The sequence below is a fragment of the Pimephales promelas genome, chromosome 8, assembly GCF_988280905.1.
Source record: "Pimephales promelas chromosome 8, fPimPro1.hap1.1, whole genome shotgun sequence".
In the NCBI taxonomy this organism is placed as follows: domain Eukaryota; kingdom Metazoa; phylum Chordata; class Actinopteri; order Cypriniformes; family Leuciscidae; genus Pimephales; species Pimephales promelas.
Window position 1 is genome coordinate 1,322,995 of NC_142776.1, and position 24,219 is coordinate 1,347,213.

Genomic DNA, 24,219 nt, shown 5'->3' on the forward strand with positions numbered 1-24,219 from the left:
CTGATTGAGTGAATCAATGTGACATGATCTGGATTTGGATAAGTTGTCCTCTATCTTTAACACACTTTCAGATGCTCATTCATGTTTATTTGGCGCTGTAACTGGTATTATTAAACCGGAAGAGAGATCAGCGCTGCTGCTTCTCCAGAGCGATCTCACGCCACAGCGACAAAACACTATTTATGTTTCTGAATTCCTAAAGAAAATGGACGTAATTTGAAAATTGAGACTTTGTTTCATATCAATAGTAACAAAGGACAAAGATTATTGCGATTTTTTGGATGCGTGCAGCCGCGATACAATGATCCATTCATTCAAATGAAACAGGATGACTAATCGATTCTTGAGATTTAAGAATCGATATCGGTTCGTAAAAATGAGAATCGATTAATATCGAGAAATCAATATTTATTACCCAGCCCTATTAAATAGTTGCATTCTCATGCTAAACACGGCCACAGTGTTTGTGTGTGTGTTTGTGTGCGCGTGTGAGTGAGTGCGTGTGTGACGCACCATCAAGCGTCTCATTCGCTCTTTCTCGATGCGCTCGTTCTCCTTCTTCTGCTCGCGCTCAGTGTTAGCGTGATACGTGGCCACGGCTTTGGTCAGTTTCTGGATCTTCGCTGTGATGGAACGATGATATTCCTTGAAGTCCTTGGCGTGTTGCAGGATACTGTTGAGATACTCCTGCACCAGAGCAAAGAATCATGGGAATTACTACAATGACTGAAGAATCTGAGAGCGTCTCTCAGAACGACATTCTTACTTATCTAAATTGCACAGTATTTTTTATTTCTTTATTGCATATTGTTTTTAATTATTGCATATTTATCATCTATCTATCTATCTATCTATCTATTTATCTATCTATCTATCCATCCATCCATCCATCCATCCATCCATCCATCCATCTGTCTGTCTGTCAATCCATCCATTTATCTGTCTATCTAGTCACATAGAATTAGAGCTCAATTTGAAATATTTGTGATTTGTTTTACATCATAACTTTTCCTTTATATCCTAAAACGTTCAGTTTATTTGCATGTTTGAATCAGATGTTCAATCCCAGAGATCCAGTGTGGTCTCAGACGTTTGGAGGAAACAACGAGTCAGTGTGAACGAGGTGAAGACGCTTGCCTGGTGTTTCTGTCTGCGTTTGCGTTCCTGTTCGATCTTCTGCTGTTTCTCGAGTTTCTCTGTGATCCGCGCCTCGCGTAACGACTGTCTCTTGCTGCGTTTATAGGCCTTGGAGTCCAGTGATGTTTCTAAAGCCGTGTCACGTCTCATGCAAACCACCACCTCCTGACGCAACTGTGGAGGCAAACACACACACACACACGCGACAACATTATACGCAGAGGTGACCCAGAGATGCTGGTACTCACACTTTACACGTTCAGAATGAGTGTGTTCGTGAGGTTCCAAGTGAGTGTTTGTGAGGTTCCGAGTGAGGTTCTGAGGTTCCGAGTGAGTGTTCGTGAGGTTCCGAGTGAGTGTTCGTGAGGTTCCGAGTGAGTGTTCGTGAGGTTCCGAGTGAGTGTTCGTGAGGTTCCGAGTGAGTGTTCGTGAGGTTCCGAGTGAGGTTCTGAGGTTCCGAGTGAGGTTCTGAGGTTCCGAGTGAGTGTTCATGAGGTTCCGAGTGAGCGATCGTGAGGTTCCGAGTGAGTGTTTGTGAGGTTCCGAGTGAGTGTTCGTGAGGTTCCGAGTGAGGTTCTGAGGTTCCGAGTGAGGTTCTGAGGTTCCGAGTGAGTGTTCGTGAGGTTCCGAGTGAGTGTTTGTGAGGTTCCGAGTGAGTGTTCGTGAGGTTCCGAGTGAGGTTCTGAGGTTCCGAGTGAGGTTCTGAGGTTCCGAGTGAGTGTTCGTGAGGTTCCGAGTGAGGTTCTAAGGTTCCGAGTGAGTGTTCATGAGGTTCCGAGTGAGTGTTCACGAGGTTCCGAGTGAACGTTCGTGAGGTTCCGAGTGAGTGTTCGTGAGGTTCCGAGTGAACGTTCGTGAGGTTCCGAGTGAGTGTTTGTGAGGTTCCGAGTGAGTGTTTGTGAGGTTCCGAGTGAGGTTCTGAGGTTCCGAGTGAGTGTTCGTGAGGTTTCGAGTGAGGTTCTGAAGTTCAGAGTGAGTGTTCGTGAGGTTTCGAGTGAGGTTCTGAAGTTCAGAGTGAGTGTTCGTGAGTTTCCGAGTGAGGTTCTGAGGTTCCGAGTGAGTGTTCATGAGGTTCCGAGTGAGGTTCTGAAGTTCGGAGTGAGTGTTCGTGAGGTTCTGAGTGAGTGTTCGGAGTGAGTGTTCGTGAGGTTCCGAATGACTGTTCGTGAGGTTCCGAGTGAGTGTTTGTGAGGATCCGAATGAGGTTCTGAAGTTCCAAGTGAGTGTTCATAAGGTTCCGAGTGAGTCTTTGTGAGGTTCCGAGGTTCCGAGTGAGTGTTCGTGAGGTTTCGAGTGAGGTTCTGAAGTTCCGAGTGAGTGTTGGTGAGGTTCCAAGTGAGTGTACGGAGTGAGTGTTCGTGAGGTTTTCGAGAGAGTGTTTGTGAGGTTCTGAGTGTGTGTTCGTGATCTTCTGAGTGAGTGTTTGTGAGGTTCCCAAGTGAGTGTCTTTGAGGCTCCGAGTGAGTGTTTGTGAGGTTCCGAGTGAGCGTTTGTGAGGTCACCTGTCTCTGGAAGTTGAGCAGTCTGAGAGCTTTGAGCTCAATAGTAGCTTTGGTCCGCAGATCTCCAGCTAAAGACCCCGGGAGATTCTCCAGCTCCTGAATACGGTGAGTGATACGAGCTTCAAGCCTGCAGACACACAACAACACAAAGCGTCTGAAGAGCTGTCCTTGGTACAAAAGAGTCGAGTCAAGTTTATTTACACAGCGCTTTTTACAATACAGATTGTTTCAAAGCAGCTCTACAGCAACTTTTTCTTGGGAATCAAACCCATGACCTTGGCGCTGCTAGCAAAGCGCTCTGCAGTGTGAAGGGTGTTAGTGTTGCTCACGCTGAGTCTCACCTGTACTCTCTCTCCTGCAGTATCTCAACCGGGTCCAGGCCGCAAGGCTTCTGGACGGGTGTGATGCGGTTCTGCTTCTGGTGCAGCGGCACCATGGTGTTGGGCTGGGACGGGTGTGTCAGGTGACCTGGCGATTGGGTTTGCGGTGGCATGACTGGCGAGGCGGCCGGTGGCACCGACGGTGGAGCCGGTGAAGGGCGTCCCGTGGGCTGAGGAGCCATCAGCTTCTGAGGAGCATTCGAAGGAGTTGCTGCGTTCACCATCGGACCTGTCGCACAAGACATGCATCACGACACTGCATTAAATGCTTTTCTTTCTCAGTGCTCTTGTCTCGAGTCAAAATATCTAAAAATTCTTAAATCAAGATGGATTAGTGAAAGTAGTGAAATGCAGAAAGATATTATGTTTTGTTTTCTGGGGGGGATCAAAATAAGTGATTTTTTTTTTTTGTTGCTTAAAACAAGCTAAATTATGTGACAATGGGGTAAGAAAAATAATGTTAATTCAAACTGACTAATTCAAAAACTAATTTGATTTAGATTTTTTCCCCCAGAAACCTAAACAAAATATCTAACGGCATTTTACTCATCTAGTAAATGCTTCTTGATTAAAGAAATGTATGATATTTGGACTGGAAACAAGCCAAGAATACTGAGAAAAGAAATATATTTAAGGGTATCGATCCAGATGTTCCAATTCGATTCGATTTTGATTTGCAAGCTTTCAATATTTCGATTCTCAATTTGATTTAGATTTGCGATTCGACTTAATATATATATATATATATATATATATATTTTTTTTTTTAAAGAACAGTACACATAAGTTTACAAGTGGTTAATTAATAAAATAAATTAAGACATTTAAAGAAATTAAACCTGCATATTAAACTCTATTTTGGGTACATTAAAACAGAACCCAACTCTATATTTTAAATGCATACAATGAATAAACAGGATCTGATGCAAGATGAAAAATGTATGCTGAAAATTGGACAAGTCAGAACAGAGGCATGCCTTGATCAAACAGGATCAGATTAATTTATGTTTAAGATAAAACAGACTTTAGCATTAGCTGTAACATGGAGGCTCAAGCCGATGAACAGTGGAGGAAAACGAATACTGGCTTTGGGTGATAGATAAACAAATATGGAGGAAAGAAATCAATTCGTGGCCTTTGAGAATCAATTCTGAATCAACCACATTTTAAAAAAACGATTAATTGAAGAAAAAAAAATGTGCCCAGCCCTATTCCTCTCCACAGGCTGAAGCTCACGGATGCGCCCTCACCTTCAGCCCAGGGTTTGGGGGGTCCGTTGTGGTTCTGGCCCTGAACACCAGCCGGGATTCCTGAAGGTCCAGGAGGAGGCATGTTGGGTCCCACCATCCCTGCAGAGCAACCGGCACAAACTAACCCTTTACTAAAGTCACCACAGACGGCTTAATGCTCTCAAGAACCACTCCACCATTCAGAGGAGAACTGAGAAAAATACAGAAACGAGGTGGCACACACACAGACAGTTTTAAATTTAAAGGTGACCTATATAAGATGTAAGTCTCAGGTTCCCTACAAGGAAAGTTTCAGCTCAAAATACCCACAGATCATGTTGTAAATGCCCATTTGTGAGTGGAAGAAAAAAGGAAAAACATGCTGTTTTTGTGCATGGATCTTTAAATGCAAATGAGCTGCTGCCCCGCCCCCTTTTCAGAAGAGGGCGGAGCCTTTCGTGCCTCGGAAATGCTCTGGTGAGGAGATAAACATGGCAGACTGCTCACTGAGGGCGGGTCTATGCTAAAAGGGCGGAGTCTGTCCGAGTCATGGGCGGGGCCTAAGGAATGTGACATCATCACACTGTACAGAAACTGCAAACTAGACGTCTGCACAGAGCACCCGAGACCCGAGGACCCGTACCAGCAAGTATGAGCAGATACCACCAAATAAAAATTGTAAACTTTTAATCTAAAAAAAAAGAAAGAAAAGATGCATGTCTGGTACTGTAACCATAGATATGTATATAAAGGCTAGATGTGTTACGGCGGAGTTTCCATCGTCATCACCGGCGGCCATCTTGTCACAGACAAGTTGATGCAAGATGAGTGGTCAGCACAAACACCCTTATCTCGTTGAAATCCTGACGGATTTACAAACGGTTTGGTTTCTTACAAACGTTATTAACGTGGCTATAATTATCTGGATGATTATTTATTCATAAGTATGCAGTGTCATAACTACATCCCTGACGTTTATAACAAAACAAACCGTTTGAAAATCGGTAGAAAATTGAGCAAGTTCTGGTCATTTAAATAGTACATGTAATGTTACGAGTGAGCGAGCTGCCTGTGGCAAGATGGCCGCCAGGTGCAGACGTCGACCTCCATTGGCCAGCAGCGCTGACGACACATCTAGCCTTTATATAGATATCTATGACTGTAACCATGTCAAATCTCACCATGTCCTCTGCTGAAGCCGGCGCTCCCTCCTCCTCCCCCCGGTGTTAAGCTGGTCAGGGACGGTCCCGGTGGCATGCCTGGCATGGGCCGCTTGCCCTGCACTGCCATCTGCAGGTGTTCTGGGAGAGGCTGCCCGCGCGCCAGCATCTTATAGGCCATGATCTGCGCGCGCAGCTGGTGGAGCTGGCTCTGGTTGAAGGGTGTCGGGGGGGCCGAGGAGCTGGAGACGCCGGTGCCGGACACTGACGCGGCGCTTTGGGTTCCCGGGCGGTTCTGGCCGTCCACACCCTCCAGCGAAGCCGAGCTCGAGCCGGTGGACAGGAGAGGACCTGATGGAGGCCCGCTGGTGGACATGGGACTGGACACGTGTTCTGAAGCGCCCAGCGGAGACGGGTATCCTGAGGGACGAGACGGAACAGATCGATCAAAACACTGTTGTATGTTTGTATGTTTAAATATAATATATATACATGCAAATATTTCTTACGTGTGTGTATTTATTTACACATTATAAACAGTACACACACACTTTCTTTTTGGATTCTTTTAATCAATGCCCAGCACTAGTTTTTAGATATTTTTATTAAGTTTTAGTTACTTTAACCAAGTTAAACTAAATTAAAATGAGAAATAAAAAGTAGTAAAACAACTTTATATTTAATTGTATGTTTATAATATGAATATGAGTGCGGGACCTTGCGAGTGCTGGTCCATCGGGCTCCCAGGACGGGTCATCCTCATCGGTACCACCTTCATCTGACTGAAGCGAGCGTCTTCTGAAAGGCTCTCCTCCACCGGCTTCGGGACAAACACAAACATTACCGTTAACCCTCGGACCGGATCTACCACGGTCAAACATTTGGACTTATTGAGCTTTCCACCTTGTGCATCTGATGCAAAGTCTCCTGGCTGTATCCCGCAGATGTTTGCTGAGGAAAGGAGTGTCCCGTGGAAGGGGCCGGTCCGGGACTGGGGCCCATCATGTTGTGTGAGGATGATCCAGGGGACAGTCCTGAACCCAGAACGGCTCCGGGAGACGGGCCCGGGCCCGGCGAAGGCCCCGCACAGGGAGTCCCACCCAACGGGGGCTCTGGGGTGGACATGCCTCAGACTCACCCTGACAAAACCAAAACATTCGTCAAATGTGATTTCACTAGAATTAATTTCCACAAAACTACAGTTCCAGAAAATGTGAAGCGGTGCTTGCAGTGGCAAAACTCGCCAGTCGGTTGCTAGCGTGTGGCACATGATTACATACAAGACGATGTCTGTACGATGTTCTGGTGCTGAGATCTGGCTTATAATGTGTTTAGGTCAGGGTTCCTCAAACTCCTGGAGGGCCACTGTCCTGAGTTTAGCTCCAACCCACGACCGAGTTTGAGGAACACTGGTTTTGGTGGTTGCTAGGGTATTCTGGGTGATTGCTATGGTATTGCTAGGGTGTTTTGGGTGGTTGCTTTGGCATTCTCTGTGGTTGCTAGGGCATTGCTAGGTTATTCTGGGTGGTTGCTAGGGTGTTGCTAGGGTGTTCTGGGTGGTTGCTAGGGCATTGCTAGGTTATTCTGGGTGGTTGGTAGGGTGTTCTGGGTGGTTGCTATGGTATTCTCAGTGGTTGCTAGGTTATTCTGGGTGGTTGCTAGGGTGTTGCTAGGGTGTTCTGGGTGGTTGCTAGGGCATTGCTAGGTTATTCTGGGTGGTTGGTAGGGTGTTCTGGGTGGTTGCTATGGTATTCTCAGTGGTTGCTAGGTTATTCTGGGTGGTTGCTAGGGTGTTCTGGGTGGTTGCTATGGTATTCTCTGTGGTTTCTAGGGCGTTGCTAGGTTATTCTGGGTGGTTGCTAGGGTGTTCTGGGTTGTTGCTATGGTATTATCGGTGGTTGCTATGGCGTTGCTAGGTTATTCTGGTTGGTTGCTAGGGTGTTCTGGGTGGTTCCTATGGTATTCTCGGTGGTTGGTAGGGTGTTGCTAGGTTATTCTGGGTGGTACGAATAAATAATGGCAGAATTTATTTTTTTTGGGTGAACTGTCCCTTTAAAGTCCCCCTGTGATGAAAATCCAGCTCTTAAATGTTGTTTATGTGTCTATGTGGTGTTTTTAATACGCTTTAACACACACCATGTGTAAGTTCATAAGTGGACAGCATTGCTGAGTATTTCCTCCTTAAAACTGCAGTGAACCAAAGACAGTCTCAAAAACACGCTTTGAAATCGCTGGTGTTTCTGACGTCAAACGACCTTGTAATGTATGATCGTCAACCAGTGGATCTCTGAGTGAGTGAGGGAGTGGAGACGGGGCCGCATATTCTAAATGAGGCAAAAGTTGCATTAAAGATATATTTTAAGACATGAAGAAAATTAGTTTTCACTTAAAAAACATCAAAGATGAGTTTTAAGGGATTAAATGATTGACAGGGGGACTTTAAGAGACATTTTCTTAGTAATATGGCTTCCAGAATCTGATTTTGTCCTTCTGGTATCCATGATGCTTCAAAACATGATCTAAAGACATTCTAAATCTAAGTGAATTACAGACAGTAACCCTGTTGGAAAAGCAACTAAAACCAGACTAGCCATGTCCTAAACACAATTATAATGTTCTCATTGTAATTTTATGTAGTCGATATGACAGACTTGTGCTGTACATGTTGCACTGAACTGTATTTTCCTTTTTGAAGTGATTTCAATCATATTTCAAGCAATTGAAAAACATCGTGGTGAAACTGAAGTGTCACAGCTGAAAGAAAATTAAATAATCCATTATTTATCAGCCAAATTTTCTTATCAGGCCGATATCAATAACATCAAAAATGAACATATATCAGTACAGTGGCCGCTATATCGTGCACACCTAAGAAAAATCACACTATAATACCAGTTTCTGCACTTTCAACCATTGAATTTCCATAATTTTATACAGATTTTCCACACAAAGAATAATTTATATCCAATATTAAAGTTGATTGGGAATTATTTTACACTAGGGGAAAAAAATCATTATGGATATTCCCATATGACTTTTCCAGGCCTAGAAACCACATTTCTTTCTAAATGCAGTGTATTGCACAGGTATTCTATGATGATACTAATAATGATAAGGATTTATTGGTGTCAGATGATTAGACATGAGCAGATGATTCTGCAGGATGAACTCATTCCTGCCTCTGGAAACATCAGACAACGCTTCATTATAGGAAAATAAGCCAAGCTTGAGGATCTGACAGGGAAATAAAATGTCGTCCAGCTCGAGCTCCTGGATGATTCTCCGCTGCACATCTGCACATCCACCGATCACCCGCTAAGATCATGAAACTCGTATGAAATACTGAGTCATATTGAAACACTGCGATAGAAATAATGACGTCAAGTGGCCAGACAGGCTGAAGCTGTCGCGTTCACACGACTGAGATCAGCACGATCAGAATTCCTTGCCAGTTTAATCAGACTTACCCGTAGTATAATAAACGAGGCGGACGCGTTCGAGCTGATGACGGAGCCCACGGTGTGTTTAATTAACCGATCCGCGACATCCGTTCAGTTCATTCGGTTGATGTTCATGTACGGAGCGCCGCTGCGGACACAGAGCATCAACGCTCGGGAGAGAGAGAGAGCGCGAGAGAGAGGGAGCGAGAATACATTTTTAAATTATATAAAATATATTTTATATTATATAAGTTGTATTTGTCTGTTTTGTTTTGCTGTTCACTCAAAAAAAATTAAATCATTTTGGATTGTTTAAATCCATGTCAAATATGGAACCGTTGGTTTACATTTTTAACCGTTGGTTTGATTAAATGAAATCCAACGGATTTGGCCCAAACATGGGTTGGAAACAACCCAGCATTTTTGTTTTGTAAAAATTCTGACCTCACATCTAAAAGAAAAGGCGCTTCATATAATAGATCATGGGATAGTTTTATCAATCAATCAAAACTTTATTACAGACTCAAAGTCCATTTTTAAAAGAAAGAAAGAGAAAAACAAACAAACAACCAAAAAAAAAAAACACAACCCATACAATCCATTACAACAACCATACAATTTTGTGACATTGACTCACAGAATAGACCAGTACCAGTGTCTCCACAGCTTTGACTGATACCATGTAGTACTAACCCTCACATTTAAACTCACAATAATTTCATTTTTAGAGTCATTAATTCGGCAGATAAATCTATATATAAAATTACGTAACAGTGCTTTAAAAGTGATTACACTGACAAACATTTCACTTGCACTATGCCATCTAGGTCTCCTTAATAAGATTCTCATAGCATCATTATATGCTACTTGCAGCTTCTGTAAACTAGATGAGCAGTATAAAATGTTGTACAATATGCTTTAAAAAGTGACACCTCCACCTCATCTGAACCGAAACTAAACTTACGCAACAGTATATTTGTTAGAAAGTTTTAATTAATTATTTTTGTTAATTACATTTTATGAATTAAACAGCTCTTAAGTTAAACATATTTAATTACTAGGAAAAAAACGTGTTAAACATGAAGTAATATCCAATCATTTAATACATTTTAAGAACTTTTTTTGGCATAAAGCGTTTTTTTTAGAATTGAGTAAAGAACCCTGGAGTTCTGTTTAACCTCCACTGAACCATGTTTTCAACTTTTTTCCTCATAAGATGCCTTTACATGTCCACCAACAAATTAAATGTCAAAAAACTATAGGCCTAGATAGCCTATATAACTATATATTCCTATTTTTCATGCCGGGACAGATGTAACATTACTTCAGGCTTGCATTTAAGAGAAATATACTGAAAATTTGTATGTTTACGAAAATCTTTAACTAGCCGATAGCCTATAGTTCAGAATGTCTGTAACTTTATGCTCTAAAAAGGTCACTATGAATTCCTTGTTTATTGAATATTGCAGTGTTTATTATAACTATCTTTTTTATGTCTCATAATCTAGAAATCAGAGTAACTTCCTCTTGCAGCATCTCTTCTCTTCTCCTATGACGAGGGCGGGGCTATAACCTGTCACTCACATCATGAGATCCACCAATAGCAAACCACAATCCAATCAATTCCTCCCCAGATATCACAACAAGCCTATTTGATGTGATTTTTACATCTGGAAGATGTATTTTTAATTAAGACGAGTGTTTGCTCATCTGCAAGACGTCTATAGGACGTTTCCTGCCAGATGTCAAATAGACGTTTAGAAGATGTCTTTAAGATGTTAAACTGACGTCTATTTAACATCTGACAGGAAACGTCATAGACGTCTTGCAGATGAGCAAACACTCTTAAAAATACATCTTCTAAATGTAAACATCACATCAAATAGACTTGTGCTATCTGGGAAGACATTGTTATTTTCCAAGATGTTCTTTCACTGAAAAAAATAATATGCTTTATCTAATCAATAAAATTGTGGCAACATATTACAAGCAATATTATTAATTAAATTGTACAAATTAGAATTAATTAGAATGTTAATTTGATTAACTATTACTCAATTCTTATTTGTTCAATTTAATAAATAATATTGGTTGCCACAATTTTATTGATTAGATAAAGCATATTCATTTTTACAGTATACTGTATTATTGATCTGTCCACCTAAATGACATATTTGGAGAAAAGGATGAGGATGAAAGTGGAATAAGGAGGAGATGCTGGATAACAGTATTTAGTTTGAATAAGAAATTGTATGAAATCCAAAATGTATTTCATATATATATATATATATATATATATATATATATATATATATATATATATATATATATATATATATATATATATATATATATATATATATATATGCAACGTAGTTATTTTTTTTATTTTTTTTTAATTTTTTTGTGGCCTGTGACTTAAAAATGTAGTAGCCAAATTGGCCAGTGAGTGAAAAAGTTAATTTTCAAACCCTGGGTGTATATTTCTCTGTATGTTTTCAACTCACAATGACATCAGAGACATTTCCTCCATCTGCTCACCCAAACCGCTGCGTATTTGTGAGTGTGTGTGTTTTATAGACAGTAAGTTAAGTTGTTTGATTTATACTGTGAATCAGCTTTGATACAATCTGTATTGTGAGAAGCGCTAATATATTTGACTTGACTTGACAGTAAAAGAAAGGGTGTGCGTGCGTGCGTGATTGTCCTCCGCTGCTGTAGGAGGCGCTGCTGTTCGATGTTTATGATCATCAGGAGCGAGTTCCGGTGAATATCAGATTTCTGCTAGTGTTTCTGCTCACCGATGAATTTCGTTGATAATTTGCACAAATGGACGAGTAGGATGGATCTGGTGAGTGTTCAGTTGTTGTAATAGTACAGGCTGCTCGATTAACGTGGATTAAAGCCGGTTTAAAGGCTATTCGATGTGTTTTTTTGTGTCGAGCGCTCTCACGCGCCGCTGCGTTTACAGAATGAATTTAATCTGATGTGAAGAGCGTGTCTCGATCTCGAGGTATATTCATATTCAGTTGCTCTCAGACATGTTTATTGTGTAGCATATTGTCCTCTGACAGTACCAGTTGACGGGGCTCGCGGTGTGTGTGATGTTATTCACTCTGTTTTAGGACTTCGGGAACAAACTGCCCCAGGCTCTGTCGACAAACACTAAACTGCCCCAGTCTCTCTCCTCTAGCGCTAAATTTCTGCCCTCAGGCCCGTTTGAGCACTACGGGCGGCCCGTGGGAGTCAAAGTCAAAGAGGAAGACGAGAGTGTGGAAGATTTCTTTCATTTCGGTGAGTGACGTCACGCACGCATTTCATATTTGCATTGTGAATGTGTTATTTTTCCTGACACCGCTCACACTTTCCTTGATTTCAGCATTACCATATTAATATTAGCACAGCTAAAGATGTGTGTAACGTACTATTTGAACTTTTCCAGAATGTAATGACCCAGAAAGCAACATGGTGTCGGCCCACATCTGGTACAAGTGGTATCCATATTTGGGGCCGACACTATGATGCTGTCTGGGGAATAATGAGTAATAGTTGTGGTAATGAGTCATTTTCAATCTCAAAAGTTGTTTTTGTTGCAACTTATCACATTAAACCAGAGTTGGGACATTTTATTCACAAACATGAGCACCTTTTCAATTTTATGTTAATTAATAAAACAAGTATATTATTATAAAGTATAGTATTCTGTCAGCATTTACTGACAGACTATATACAGTATCTTATATCACATTGCTCATAGCCTATGTTTTCTCTGATGCATTTATTCAGCTACTTACTATTAAAATATTGGTTCACCCAAAAATAAAAATTCTGTCATTTACTCACTCGTGTCGTTCTAAACCTATTAGATTCCCATTTGTCTTCAAAACACAAACGTAGATATGTTTAATGAAGTCTGAGAGATTTCTGTTCCTCCATTGAATTCACCCAAAACATTCATAAAGAGATGGTTAATAAATCAATTTGAATTTTGAACGGATTGGTCTAAGCAAGTCTTCTGAAGAGACCCGATCGCTTTGATGCACAGATTTAATTTGGGCTTTTATTCACATATAAACTTGAGCCAACAATGTTTACGGCGTTCAATTTTGGCAAGTGGAAGCTCAACCAATGAGGTTTGTTCTCACGGGTCACATGGCATGGTTGAGATTTTTTGTTGGCTGATCAATGTGAATAAAAGCCTTAATTAAATCTGTTCGTCATATAATGAGGTTGTCTTTTCTTGAATTAAATGGTTAGATTCATATGCATTTATTTTATGATTTCTTCGCGTGAACACTAGACTTTCAATGGAGGGACCGAAATCTCTCAGATTTCATTTGGGTATTTGTCTTTCAAAGATAAGAGTAAATGCCTGAACTATCCCTTTAATTGACTAAAAAAACTCTGCGAAACACCCACACCTGATGATGTAACACTTTACAATAAGGTTCATTACTTAACATTAGTTTTAACTAACTAACATTTATTGAAGGAAGGCTTAACCCTGAGTATAATGGTGTTGTTCTGTCCTGACCAGCTCAGCATCTGCAGCAACAGACCGGAGAGTGTCTCACGGCTTGTTGCGGCGACTCCGATCCTAAAAGCCTGTCTCTTCCCGATTCCCCCAAATCCAACAACCGTCCCTCGGCGGACCGGCCGTACCACTGCCAGGACTGCGGGAAATACTTCCGAATCAACGACATCAAGAGACACCAGAGAATACACAGCGGAGAGCGCCCGTTCCCGTGCTTCCAGTGCGGGAAGAACTTCCCCACATCCGGGGACCTGAAACGACACGAGAGAATCCACACGGGAGAGCGTCCGTATCACTGTCTTCAGTGCGGGAAGAACTTCTCCGACTCCGGGCATCTCAAGCAACACGAAAGGATGCATACGGGCGAGAGGCCGTACCAGTGTTCCCAGTGCGCCAAGCGCTTCTACAGATCCGGAGATCTCAAACGCCACCTGCGGATCCACAGTGGCGAGCGCCCGTATAAATGCCTCCAGTGCGGGAAAACCTTCTCGGATTCGGGACACTTGCGCGGACACCAGCGCATTCACACCGGGGAGAGGCCGCACCGGTGCACCCTGTGCGAGAAGAGCTTCTTTAGATCCGGGGATCTGAAACGCCATCACAGAACACACACGGGCGAGAGGCCGTACCAGTGCTTCCAGTGCGGGAAGAGCTTCTCCGAGTCGGGACATCTGAAGGAGCACCGCAGGATCCACACCGGCGAGAAGCCGTACCAGTGTAACCAGTGCGACAAGAGCTTCTCCAGGCTGGAGCGTCTGAAGGGCCACCAGAGCATCCACACGGGCGAGAGGCCGTTCCACTGCACACAGTGCGGGAAGAACTTCTTCCGCTCCGGAGAACTGAAGCGGCACCAGAGGATTCACAACGGGGAGCAAGCGTGAAGCCGAGGGCGAGACTGCCGGGCGGGAGATTTGGCATCGGTACCGTTCTTAAAGGATTAGTTCACTTTTGAAAAAACTTTTGCTGATAATTTACTCACCCCCGTGTCATCCAAGATGTCCATGTCTTTCTTTCTTCAGTCGAAAAGAAATTAAGGTTTTTGATGAAAACATTCCAGGATTTTTCTCCATATAATGGACTTCAATGGGGTCCAAAAGACAGTTTCAGATGCAGCTTCAAATGTCTTTAAACGACACCAGACGATGAATAAGGGTCTTATCATGCGAAACGAACGGTTATTTCAAAACTTGTTCCAAAAATGTAACTTTTCTAAGGACAAATGCTAGCCTTGCTCTATTCTGTGAGGCGCGTTTGTAACGTCACGTAATACGTAATTACGTTCAAAAGGTCACGGGCGACGTAGCCGGAAGTACAGAATCAAAATCGTCCGACATCGTTGTTTTTCCTTTTATTTCCTTTTTTTGTAAACGGCGTTTGAGTTAGTTTGCACGTTCAACCTATGCGTTCAACTTGTAAACGCTGACTCCGTACTTACGGCTACGTCGGCCGTGACCTTTTGAACGTAATTACGCATTACGTGACGTAACAAACGCGCCTCACAGAATAGAGCAAGGCTAGCATTTGTCCTTAGAAAAGTTACATTTTTGGAATAAGTTTTGAAATAAGCGATCGTTTCGCATGATAAGACCCTTATTCATCGTCTGGTGTCGTTTAAAGACATTTGAAGCTGCATCTGAAACTGTCTTTTGGACCCCATTGAAGTCCATTATATGGAGAAAAATCCTGGAATGTTTTCATCAAAAACCTTAATTTCTTTTCAACTGAGGAAAGAAAGACATGGACATCTTGGATGACATGGGGGCGAGTAAATTATCAGCAAAAGTTTTTTCAAAAGTGAACTAATCCTTTAATGTTTTTAAGAGAAGTCTCTTTTGCTCACCAAGGCTCTATTTGATTAAAAATACAATGATGTGAATCAGCTGTGAATATACAGTAAAGTGTCATTTATTCCTGTGATCAAAGCTGAATTTTTTTTTTTTGTCTTCAGTGTCACATGATCCTTCAGAAATCGCTCTAATATTGTGATTTGATACATTTCTGATTATCAATGTTGAAAACAATTATTTACTTTTTTATTTCAGGTTTATTTGATGAATAGAAAGTTCAGAAGAGCAGAATTGATCTGAAATGGAAAGCTTTTGTAACATTAAACACTACCGTTCAAAAGTTTGGGGTTTTATTTTTATTTTTTGGTTGGAAAGGAATAAAATAAATCAATACTTTTTTTCATCAAGGGTGAATTAAATTGATCAAAAGTGACAGGAAATACATTTATGATGTTACAAAATATTCTATTTCAAATAAATCCGGTTCTTTTAACTTTCTATTCATCATAGAATCCTGAAAAAAAATAAAAAATCATATTAGAGTGATTTCTGAAGGATCATGTGACACTGAAGACTGGAGTAATGATGATAAATTCAGGAATAAATTACATTTTAAAATAGAGAACAGTGAGGATTTTTAACAATCGCCTTGGCGAGCAGAAAATACTTCTTTTAAAAACATAAAAAATCGTACAGATCCAAAGCTTTTGTCTGGTAGTGTTTGTGTATGTTACTCTAGTGCACCTGTGATACCGTAGAGAATTGATTCTCACTGACTTCTCTTCCATTTCCCCATTAGAAACCAGCATACCCTGAACTCTAGCATTGTGATAAACACGTGCATCAGTTGGTGATTGCCGTTATGAACGCCTACAAACGCCCCAGATTTCCTCGATCCTTCAGACTGATCATGTGATCAGGTTGTTCACACTGTCTGTCTGTGTGTTGTTGCCAGATATATAGTCAAGTGACTCATTAGAACTGTATATTGTACAGGAGGATATTATTATTGTGTATGCTTGCATTCCCTGTATTTAATGAATCCCCTCAATTTTCTTTTATTTTATATATAAACATGAGAACTGTTTTATTGTCACAGTGCAGTAGCCGTCCGTCAACGTGAGACGATGCTTCTGAATCCTCTAATTTTAATGTGACCGTATGGTTCGTGTCTCAGTCTTTCAATGGTGGCAGAGTTTTACCAGCCGCTGTTAACCACAAAACACAGTTATTGATAACTATAACATTTTATTGTCACAAATATCTTAAATAAGTTACAAACTATAGATATGCGCTCATACTAAATTGATGTTGAGCACCAGGGGAATTGTATAGCAAACTGAGCTTTGTCATAATAAATCACATTAGATTTAGCTTTTAAGTTTTTATAAATTAGCTCTTTACATTTATTATTGTTTCAAATTGTCATCTAATTTTTACTTTCTCTATATTTGTGTGTATTTAACCATTTGTAGTCGGTGTGTATTCAGTTTGAAATGCGATCAGAAAGGCTTTTAAGAACAGTGTTAAGGGTGAATTATAATAACTGTTTCGCTTCTTCATGTGCATGAATGTTTTCTTCATAATGTGTGTCATTAATAAACATTTCACCTGTACTAATGCCAGCACACATCAAGATTCGTTTATTGGTCTTGTGTAACATTTCACATTTCCACAATAGACTGATTAAATAAATTATAAAACTTCAGATGAATAGAGTGATTAAGGGTTGTTTAATGTTTTTTTTTCATATCTGTCTGAGTAAATTACTATTATTTAATTTAAACGATTTAATGTCTAGAAGTAAACACTGCAGACCGTTTCCGCTTTCTTGTGGAAGCGATGCTCATTTTACGACATCTGGGTTGGCTGTACGGCACTGATCCGGAAGTCTGGTAACCAGGGAGACGGCTGGCGGCACTGCGGTCAGCGCGAGACGGTGAGCTGTTATTGATTCGAAATCTCATATTAAATAAACGAAACAGTTAGTTTTCTTAGTCAGATATGTGCTTTCTAATGTTTCCACGAAACTATGAATGGGGCTTGACAGGGACGGAACAGTCTAGGGGCGAAACACGGTTCATGTGTAAACAAAACAAACACTAAAACACAGAAACTCGTGAAAACTAGCAGCCTTAGTGAGAATATGATTCTCACGTGACCGTCGTTAGCTTTAATTTGACGGATTAACGGCCGTTTGCGTTCGTGTTCGTTCATTTAAAAGGCTTTTAGTGATGTTTTCCAGTCAGTTAGCCTTGTTAAGCTGCTGTAGTTCAGCACTGATCAGAGGTCAGGGCTCAGGTGTGCTGTTTCTTCTGCAGGTGGTGGTGATGATGATGTCAGACAGGTGGGATGTTCAGCTGTTGTGAAGCTTCTGCAAACTCACCGACTGCTTGCACTCACAGGTGAGATGTTTATGAGGGTTTATACGAGATGTTGATGTTTTTAAACGCTCATCAGACCTCTTCACTAATACCGGTAGATTGCAGTTTACAATAGCATTGTGTAAAGCCTTAAAGGGATAGTTCACCCAAAATGAAAATTCATGCATTAATTAGTGTTTCCAAACCTGTAAGGCTTTCGTTCATCTTCAGAACACAAATGATGATCTTTTTGAGTAAGTAAGTAAAATTTATTTGTATAGCACTTTTCTCAGATGAAGATCACAAAGTGCTTCACAACAAAAGAAAGCATTTACAACTCTCATAAATACATCGCATCACAAAACAAAAATAAAATACATAAAATAAATACAATTTTTGAGGGAATCTGAGCGATTTCTGCCCCTCCATTGACCGCTACGCAACTACCACTTTGACAAAGATTTCGGAGAACTAATTCATATGAAGTGGTCAGTCAAGTCCAAACTTTCTGAAGACACTCGATCGCTTTATATGATGAATAGATTAAATTTTGGCTTTTATTCATATTTAAACTGATCAGCGAAGATACTGCGTGATGTGCGAGAACAAACCACTCGCGGAAGCTCAAACGTGATGCGTAACACGAGAATGAACCTCATTGGTTCTTTTAAAGCTCAAACGTGATGCGTAACCCTTTCACGCAGAAGTTATTTATTGCGTCGCTGCAGTCATCTCAAATCATAAACTAAAATACAGACTTTTTTATATACTTTACAAGGGGGAGTAGTTAGATAGAGGAGTGGACTCTTGAAACAAAGCAAATGTTAAGGATTCAGCTGGTTACATGAGTTTATCGGCATAGCAGTTATTCGAGCCTTGAGATGCTAATCCATTCAGCCTGACTAGATTGCTCAAACCTTACATTATCATTGAGACAAAGGGTGGGAGTCTCCGTAATCTCACTCATTTAACTTGCAATAGAGAGACAAGGACAGACAGAAAAGAGCCATTAAGAGTTTCAGCAATCTTTCATCCCCCTCCTCACCTTGAATGCTAAATTCAATGTACAGAAATGACTTTCTCGGTAAATTAAACATATTCTTAACCCTAAAACCGTATTCTGGACAAATGTGGGTAAAATAGTTTTGATTTATTTAAAAAAAATACTTCCCTTGATCTGAGCGGTACAAGACTTGGCTACTTCTCCTAAGTTTGCCTCCTGAACACACACAATTTTCACATTAATGTTAAGTGGGTGAAAAAAATCCTCCTTAATCTTGCACTCATAGAAATGAATGGGAAAAACTGTAATTTAGAGCATTCTCAAATAAGCCAGCAAAGTCACTTCATCTTTAGGTTTTAGCTCTAGGAACTTATTGGAATGATATTTTAATGTAGTTAAAAAAATAAAACATAAAAATAAGCATAATTTAGATGGAAATATATGGTACTTTTTGAAGTAAATAAATTCAAAAATACCCTCAATATAAAAAGAAACACCATAAATGGATAGACAAAACTTTATCGAAGATAATAAATAAAAATTAGGAGTCCTCTGTCCCCACATTTGTCCACAATTACAGGATTATTAAGGGCTATAAAGTGAATACGGTTTGTAATCTTTCACTATATAATATTAGTTTCACCTTTTAAGTTGAATTAAATAAATTAACTTTCGCACGATATTGTAATTGAGTTTCACCTGTATTTTTGCCATGAAAATAGCCTTAGATGCTGACATGGAGTTCAATTAAGCTATCCATCTGTGTTTCTCCAGAGCGATCCCATGGAGGTCCGTAAGCCGGTCCTGGAGCTGAAGGACGTGCCTCCGCCGCCCCCACACACACACTCGTGTCTCAGCGTAAGCGTGTGTTCCTGCTGTGAAGCGAGCGTTCGTCTGAAGAAGAGCTCGAGTGGCGTCACCGGTGGAGGCTTTCCTTTGTATCTCTCACACACACTCACACACTCTCCTCCAGCGTCACACTGCGCCGGTCTGAGGCCGACACACAACGGCTCCTCTCTGTGTAAACTCTGTCAGTGTCGTTTCCCACACGGTGACCCGTCCTCACCCCCTCACCCCTGCTCTAACTCACTCCGGCACGCGTCGCGGTGTGTGACGGGCGCTCACTGTGTGCAGGACTGCTGGAGAAAGGTTGGTGGATCCGATCGCTCGCTCACTGGCTGCGTTTACATGCACAACTTCTGTTTCAGTCGGACTGAACTCGTCCCGATTGATGAATCTGAATGTAGTGTTTACATGAACGCTAAACCTGATCGGGTTTATGTCGCCAGCTTTAAATCAGGATATATGTTTTGACATGCGCACACTGGTGGAATATACAGAGTTTCCCGCTGTTTGCACATAACTATATATACATCGGTTCTTTATTTGTTTTAAACAGCAGACTAAATATATTTAATCCATTTCTGGTCATGATTTGGTAGGACTGTCAAACGATTAATCGCATCCAAAACAAAAGTTTGTGTTTATATAATATATGAAGAGTTCAGATGCAAAAGCCTCTAAGTGCCATTTGAAATTTTCTTCTTTAATGATCATTTTTATCAAGCTTGTATATTTAAGTTCAGTGATGTCACTTAAATGGCAATGATAATTACATATTAATTGTTATTTAAGTGAAATTACTGAACTTAAATATACAAGTTTGATAAAAATCATCATTCAAGAAGAAAATTTCAAATCGCACTTAGAGGCTTTTGCATCTGAACTCTTCATATGTGGGTGCACTGTGTATAATTATTGTATATATAAATAATTTTATAAAATAAATCCACACACATGCTTGTGTATATTTAAGAAATATTTTCATGTATATAGATTTATATATAATTAATATTATTTATACATATAAATAATATTTTTTCTTAAATATACATGCATGTGTGTGTTTTTATATTTATAAACAAAATAATTATACACAGTGCACCCACATATATTATATAAACACAAACTTTTATTTTGGATGCGATTAATCGCGATTAATTGTTTGACAGCCCTATGATTTGGAGACATTGGGTCTCATTAATGAAACACGAGCAGAACTAACTTGTGTAAAGTGGTTGTTTTAAATTTTCTGATTCATTAAAATGTTTGTCATTTCAAAATGTTAGTTTGGAAATTACGCGGAAATAGTGAGTTTAACATCCGAACGTTTTGCTCATTAACTAAGGCTGCATTTTAATTCACCTTAATCGGGTACATATTTACACCACATTTTGAAAAAATATTATATGTAGTAATTACATGCGTTTTTTTCTTTTTACTTCTACTGTTTGATTAACAGATGAAACTCCGTTAACTGCGTCTGTAATGTGCTTCCAAGCTTCATTTTTAGGACCCGATACCTGAATGTGGTGTTTTGAATGAACTGATAATAAAACCTCAATTCCTGCATCTGAGAAATTTTTCATTTGCTTTTGAGAAAACATGTTGAAATCCTTCGTTTGGTGTCATATGATGCCCATATATAGTTGTCAGTCGGATTTAATGGGCAGGATTTATGCTAATTGAGAGTGAGCGTGCACGCGCGTCCCATTTACAACTGATTGGAATTAGGGCTGTGAAATGATTAATCGCGATTAATCGCATCCAAAATAAAATTTTGTGTTTACATCATGTGTGTGTAGTGTATAATTATTTTGTATAAATACACACATATGCATGTATATATTTAAGAAATCTTTGCATGTATATATATATAAAATTAATATATATATAAAATACAAAATTAATATTATATATAAATATTTGATATGTAAATCACATTTTTCTTAAATATAAACATGCATATGTGTGTAAATATATATACAAAATAATTATATACACTACACACACATTTATGATGTAAACAAACTTTTATTTTGGATGCGATTAATCGTTTCACAGCCCTAATTGGAATTCATTTACACACAGATTTTTCTATCACATCTGACAAAGTATTTGTGAATCAGGAGATGAGTTTTCGGGAAAGTTTCTTTACACGCAAATCACTCTCATTTACTCGTATATTTACGAATGTTTCCTGAATGAGACCCAGTGAGCGTATGAACCGCTTATATTGATCACAGTAAAAATACCCAGAGCCGGTCGTCTGTGGATGAGTCTGAATCGACACTGGTGGACGTTGTCCTGCTCCCCTTCACACACACGCTGAGAAACGGGACACTCTTTATACCAATTTTTATACAACACTTTACTCAACAGCTCACTCGTCATTATGTTATTTCTACGTCAACGCACATGTGGAGTCCTTTCAGTTTCGGTTTCTCTTCGGCTCTCGATCGGATTAAAATAAGAATAAACCTCCCCTTCCATTCGGATCGATTAAGGCGTTCACATGAAGGCTTTTCAGTCTGGTTGAGCCGTCAATCCGATTTGTTTGCATGTAAACTCAGCCCCTGTTGATCCGAGCACATCCTTTTCTTCCAGAGAGAAGGCGAGGCAGGAACGTGTGGATTCTGTGCTGTAATCTGACCTGGATCTCTTCTGCTTTGTAGAGTTTGCGTGTCGACTCGGAGAAGGTCTGGCCGAACATTCCTCCGCCCGTCCCGGTGTGCAACGGCTGCGGCGTGACGGGAGTTTCCTCCGACGGTCTTCTGGGTGTCCACCTCGGCAAAACCCCACAGAAATATGGTCTGTACACACACCAAATGCACATTGTTTTACTCGCTGCTGATAGTAATAGCCGATTGTGTAACTTAGTTTTGATGAAAAGGACCACAGCTTACTAAATGCTTTTGCATTGCACCATTAACCCTTGTGCATCAATTAAAAAAAGTTGTAAAAAGAGGACAAAAATGTCCACGTCAAAAAACTGTCATAAAAATGTGATGCGTCGGAGCACAGACTTAAGTTTGGTATCATTTTAAAGAAGATTATTGCTGAAGTAAAAAAATAATAATAAGTAAATACAAAAAAAAGTTATATAGGTATAAGTTTTTGAAAATTATTTATAAAAAATATTTTACATTAAATATATATTTTATAAATCAGGTTGAACTCAAAACTGCAATAAAATTAAAGCCATAAATCTAAATAGGTTGTGTTCCAAATTTGAGGATGATTTCTCAAAAAATGAGCTTTGGGTAACAGTTTGTTTGGGTGTAGTAACATATTTTCCCCATTGGGTGGCAGCAAAACCCCACTGGAGCTCACAGTGATTGGATTTGAATTTGCAGTTTTTCTCTCTCAGTATTACAAACACACACATGCGCATACACACACATATTTTTTTTTATAACACACATACTAACCACGGTCTTACATCCATACCAACACACCCACACAAATATTGTTGCATAATTTATCCAGTTGACTCTATAATATGCCGAAGCAGAAAACAGGAATAAAGCCATATTTGTTTTATAGGCCAAACTTTAAAAAAAAAAGGCACCATCTGATAAAAAATTGTAAAAAATAAAATTTTGAAGCCTTGCCATCAGAATGAAAGCCTCTTAACAAAGATTGCATAATTTTATAGTTAACTGAACCGGGGAGTTTCAATGGGGACATTTTTGTCCAAAAGGCGCTGAGAGGGAGGATTTTTTGTACCTAATGCAAAAAAAATATTTTTTTAAGAAAATAACGGTGAAATAGTAAAATTCCAATAAAAATACAATCCTGTGGCAAGTTTTTTGCCGTTAGCTTTAACACAGGCAAAGTGATCAAAAAAACAACTGATGCAAAGGATGCACAAGGGTTAAATAGTTGCCACGTAACTCTGTATAAACTAAATATTTTTGGAAGCCTCGTAAAATAGCTGATTGACTGATTTGCATCAATTTTACCCAGCAATCCTTTATACATATATGATAATGCTTACATTAGGATTTCTGCCTTCTAGGTCTTTTATTTTACGCAAAATAAAGCGGTCTTAAATTAGATGTGGTAGAAATTCATCACCGTACCTGACTGAAGTTTACCTCCAGTCAAAACACTTAATATTTATATTAGCACCACGTCTACAGTCGACATCTGGCTTCGAGTCGGTCGACATCTCAACTTTTTTGAACACTAACCTCCTCAATTAAAGCACTTGAACAATAGAAGTAACATCTGTAGTGTCCAGCCTGAATCAAACAGACTCCAGACGATGCCTTAGAAATTGCTAAGGCATATTTAGGCATATTATATTAAAATGAATATGCTTTAATCACGACTGGAGGATCTCAGTTTCAGAGAGAAGCGCACCAGCAAAAACAATACAAGAGTTCTTAAAGAATAGGAGAATGGCAAATGTGACGTGACATTCTTGATTCATAGACGACTGTCTAGTTTCACTTCCCCTTTTGGTATATCTAGACGTGAATCAGAAAACCACTGACTTTGGCCAAAGTGTTGGGGACATTTAGTTTTCAAAAGCATAAAAAACTAATCTTGTAAGAAATATAAATGGTAGTTATGAATAAAGAAATCCATCACACAGAGCAGAAAGACTTCATAAAGTTATGGCATTAAATGCATGCAATGCAAAAAAAAGTTTTTGTCCTGTTTTCCAATACAGATATTTTTTATTTTAATTTTAAAATGAGAGTTTATTCTTAAAACAGAACAAATATCTTTTCAAAGAGTAATTAAAACTTCCCTTTGAATTGTGTGTGAATTAGGGCTGTGCAAAAATTAATTGCGATTAATCGCATCAAAAATAAAAGTCTGTGTTTACATAA

General features: G+C 39.7%; 3 protein-coding genes across 4 annotated transcripts in view; 2 read left to right on the plus strand and 1 right to left on the minus strand.

Moving 5' to 3' along the window:
• The window catches only part of smarca4b (SWI/SNF related BAF chromatin remodeling complex subunit ATPase 4b), a 33,714-nt gene extending 24,695 nt beyond the window's left edge, over window positions 1-9,019 (minus strand). For both annotated transcript variants that reach the window (XM_089133695.1, XM_089133694.1), the window contains exons 1-9: window positions 8,876-9,019; window positions 6,312-6,547; window positions 6,126-6,228; window positions 5,430-5,828; window positions 4,270-4,368; window positions 2,981-3,248; window positions 2,640-2,766; window positions 1,138-1,311; window positions 514-687 (exon numbers count right to left, since the gene is read on the minus strand). In XM_089133695.1, coding sequence (XP_088989821.1) covers window positions 514-687; window positions 1,138-1,311; window positions 2,640-2,766; window positions 2,981-3,248; window positions 4,270-4,368; window positions 5,430-5,828; window positions 6,126-6,228; window positions 6,312-6,533 — 1,566 coding nt within the window. In that variant the 5' untranslated portion in view covers window positions 6,534-6,547; window positions 8,876-9,019. The remainder of the gene's footprint in view (window positions 1-513; window positions 688-1,137; window positions 1,312-2,639; window positions 2,767-2,980; window positions 3,249-4,269; window positions 4,369-5,429; window positions 5,829-6,125; window positions 6,229-6,311; window positions 6,548-8,875) is intronic.
• Window positions 9,020-11,544: 2,525 nt separating this feature from the next.
• On the plus strand, window positions 11,545-14,372 carry LOC120467880 (uncharacterized). The gene is made up of 3 exons (XM_039656437.2): window positions 11,545-11,699; window positions 11,974-12,142; window positions 13,386-14,372. The coding sequence occupies exons 1-3, from the start codon at window positions 11,652-11,654 to the stop codon at window positions 14,261-14,263; spliced, it is 1,095 nt and encodes a 364-aa protein (XP_039512371.1). The 5' UTR covers window positions 11,545-11,651; the 3' UTR covers window positions 14,264-14,372.
• A 2,630-nt stretch (window positions 14,373-17,002) lies between these two features.
• The window catches only part of marf1 (meiosis regulator and mRNA stability factor 1), a 42,562-nt gene continuing 35,345 nt past the window's right edge, over window positions 17,003-24,219 (plus strand). Inside the window, exons 1-4 of the mRNA XM_039656628.2 lie at window positions 17,003-17,108; window positions 17,491-17,574; window positions 19,310-19,684; window positions 22,051-22,186. Of these exons, the coding sequence (XP_039512562.2) occupies window positions 19,319-19,684; window positions 22,051-22,186 (502 nt within the window). The 5' untranslated portion in view covers window positions 17,003-17,108; window positions 17,491-17,574; window positions 19,310-19,318. The remainder of the gene's footprint in view (window positions 17,109-17,490; window positions 17,575-19,309; window positions 19,685-22,050; window positions 22,187-24,219) is intronic.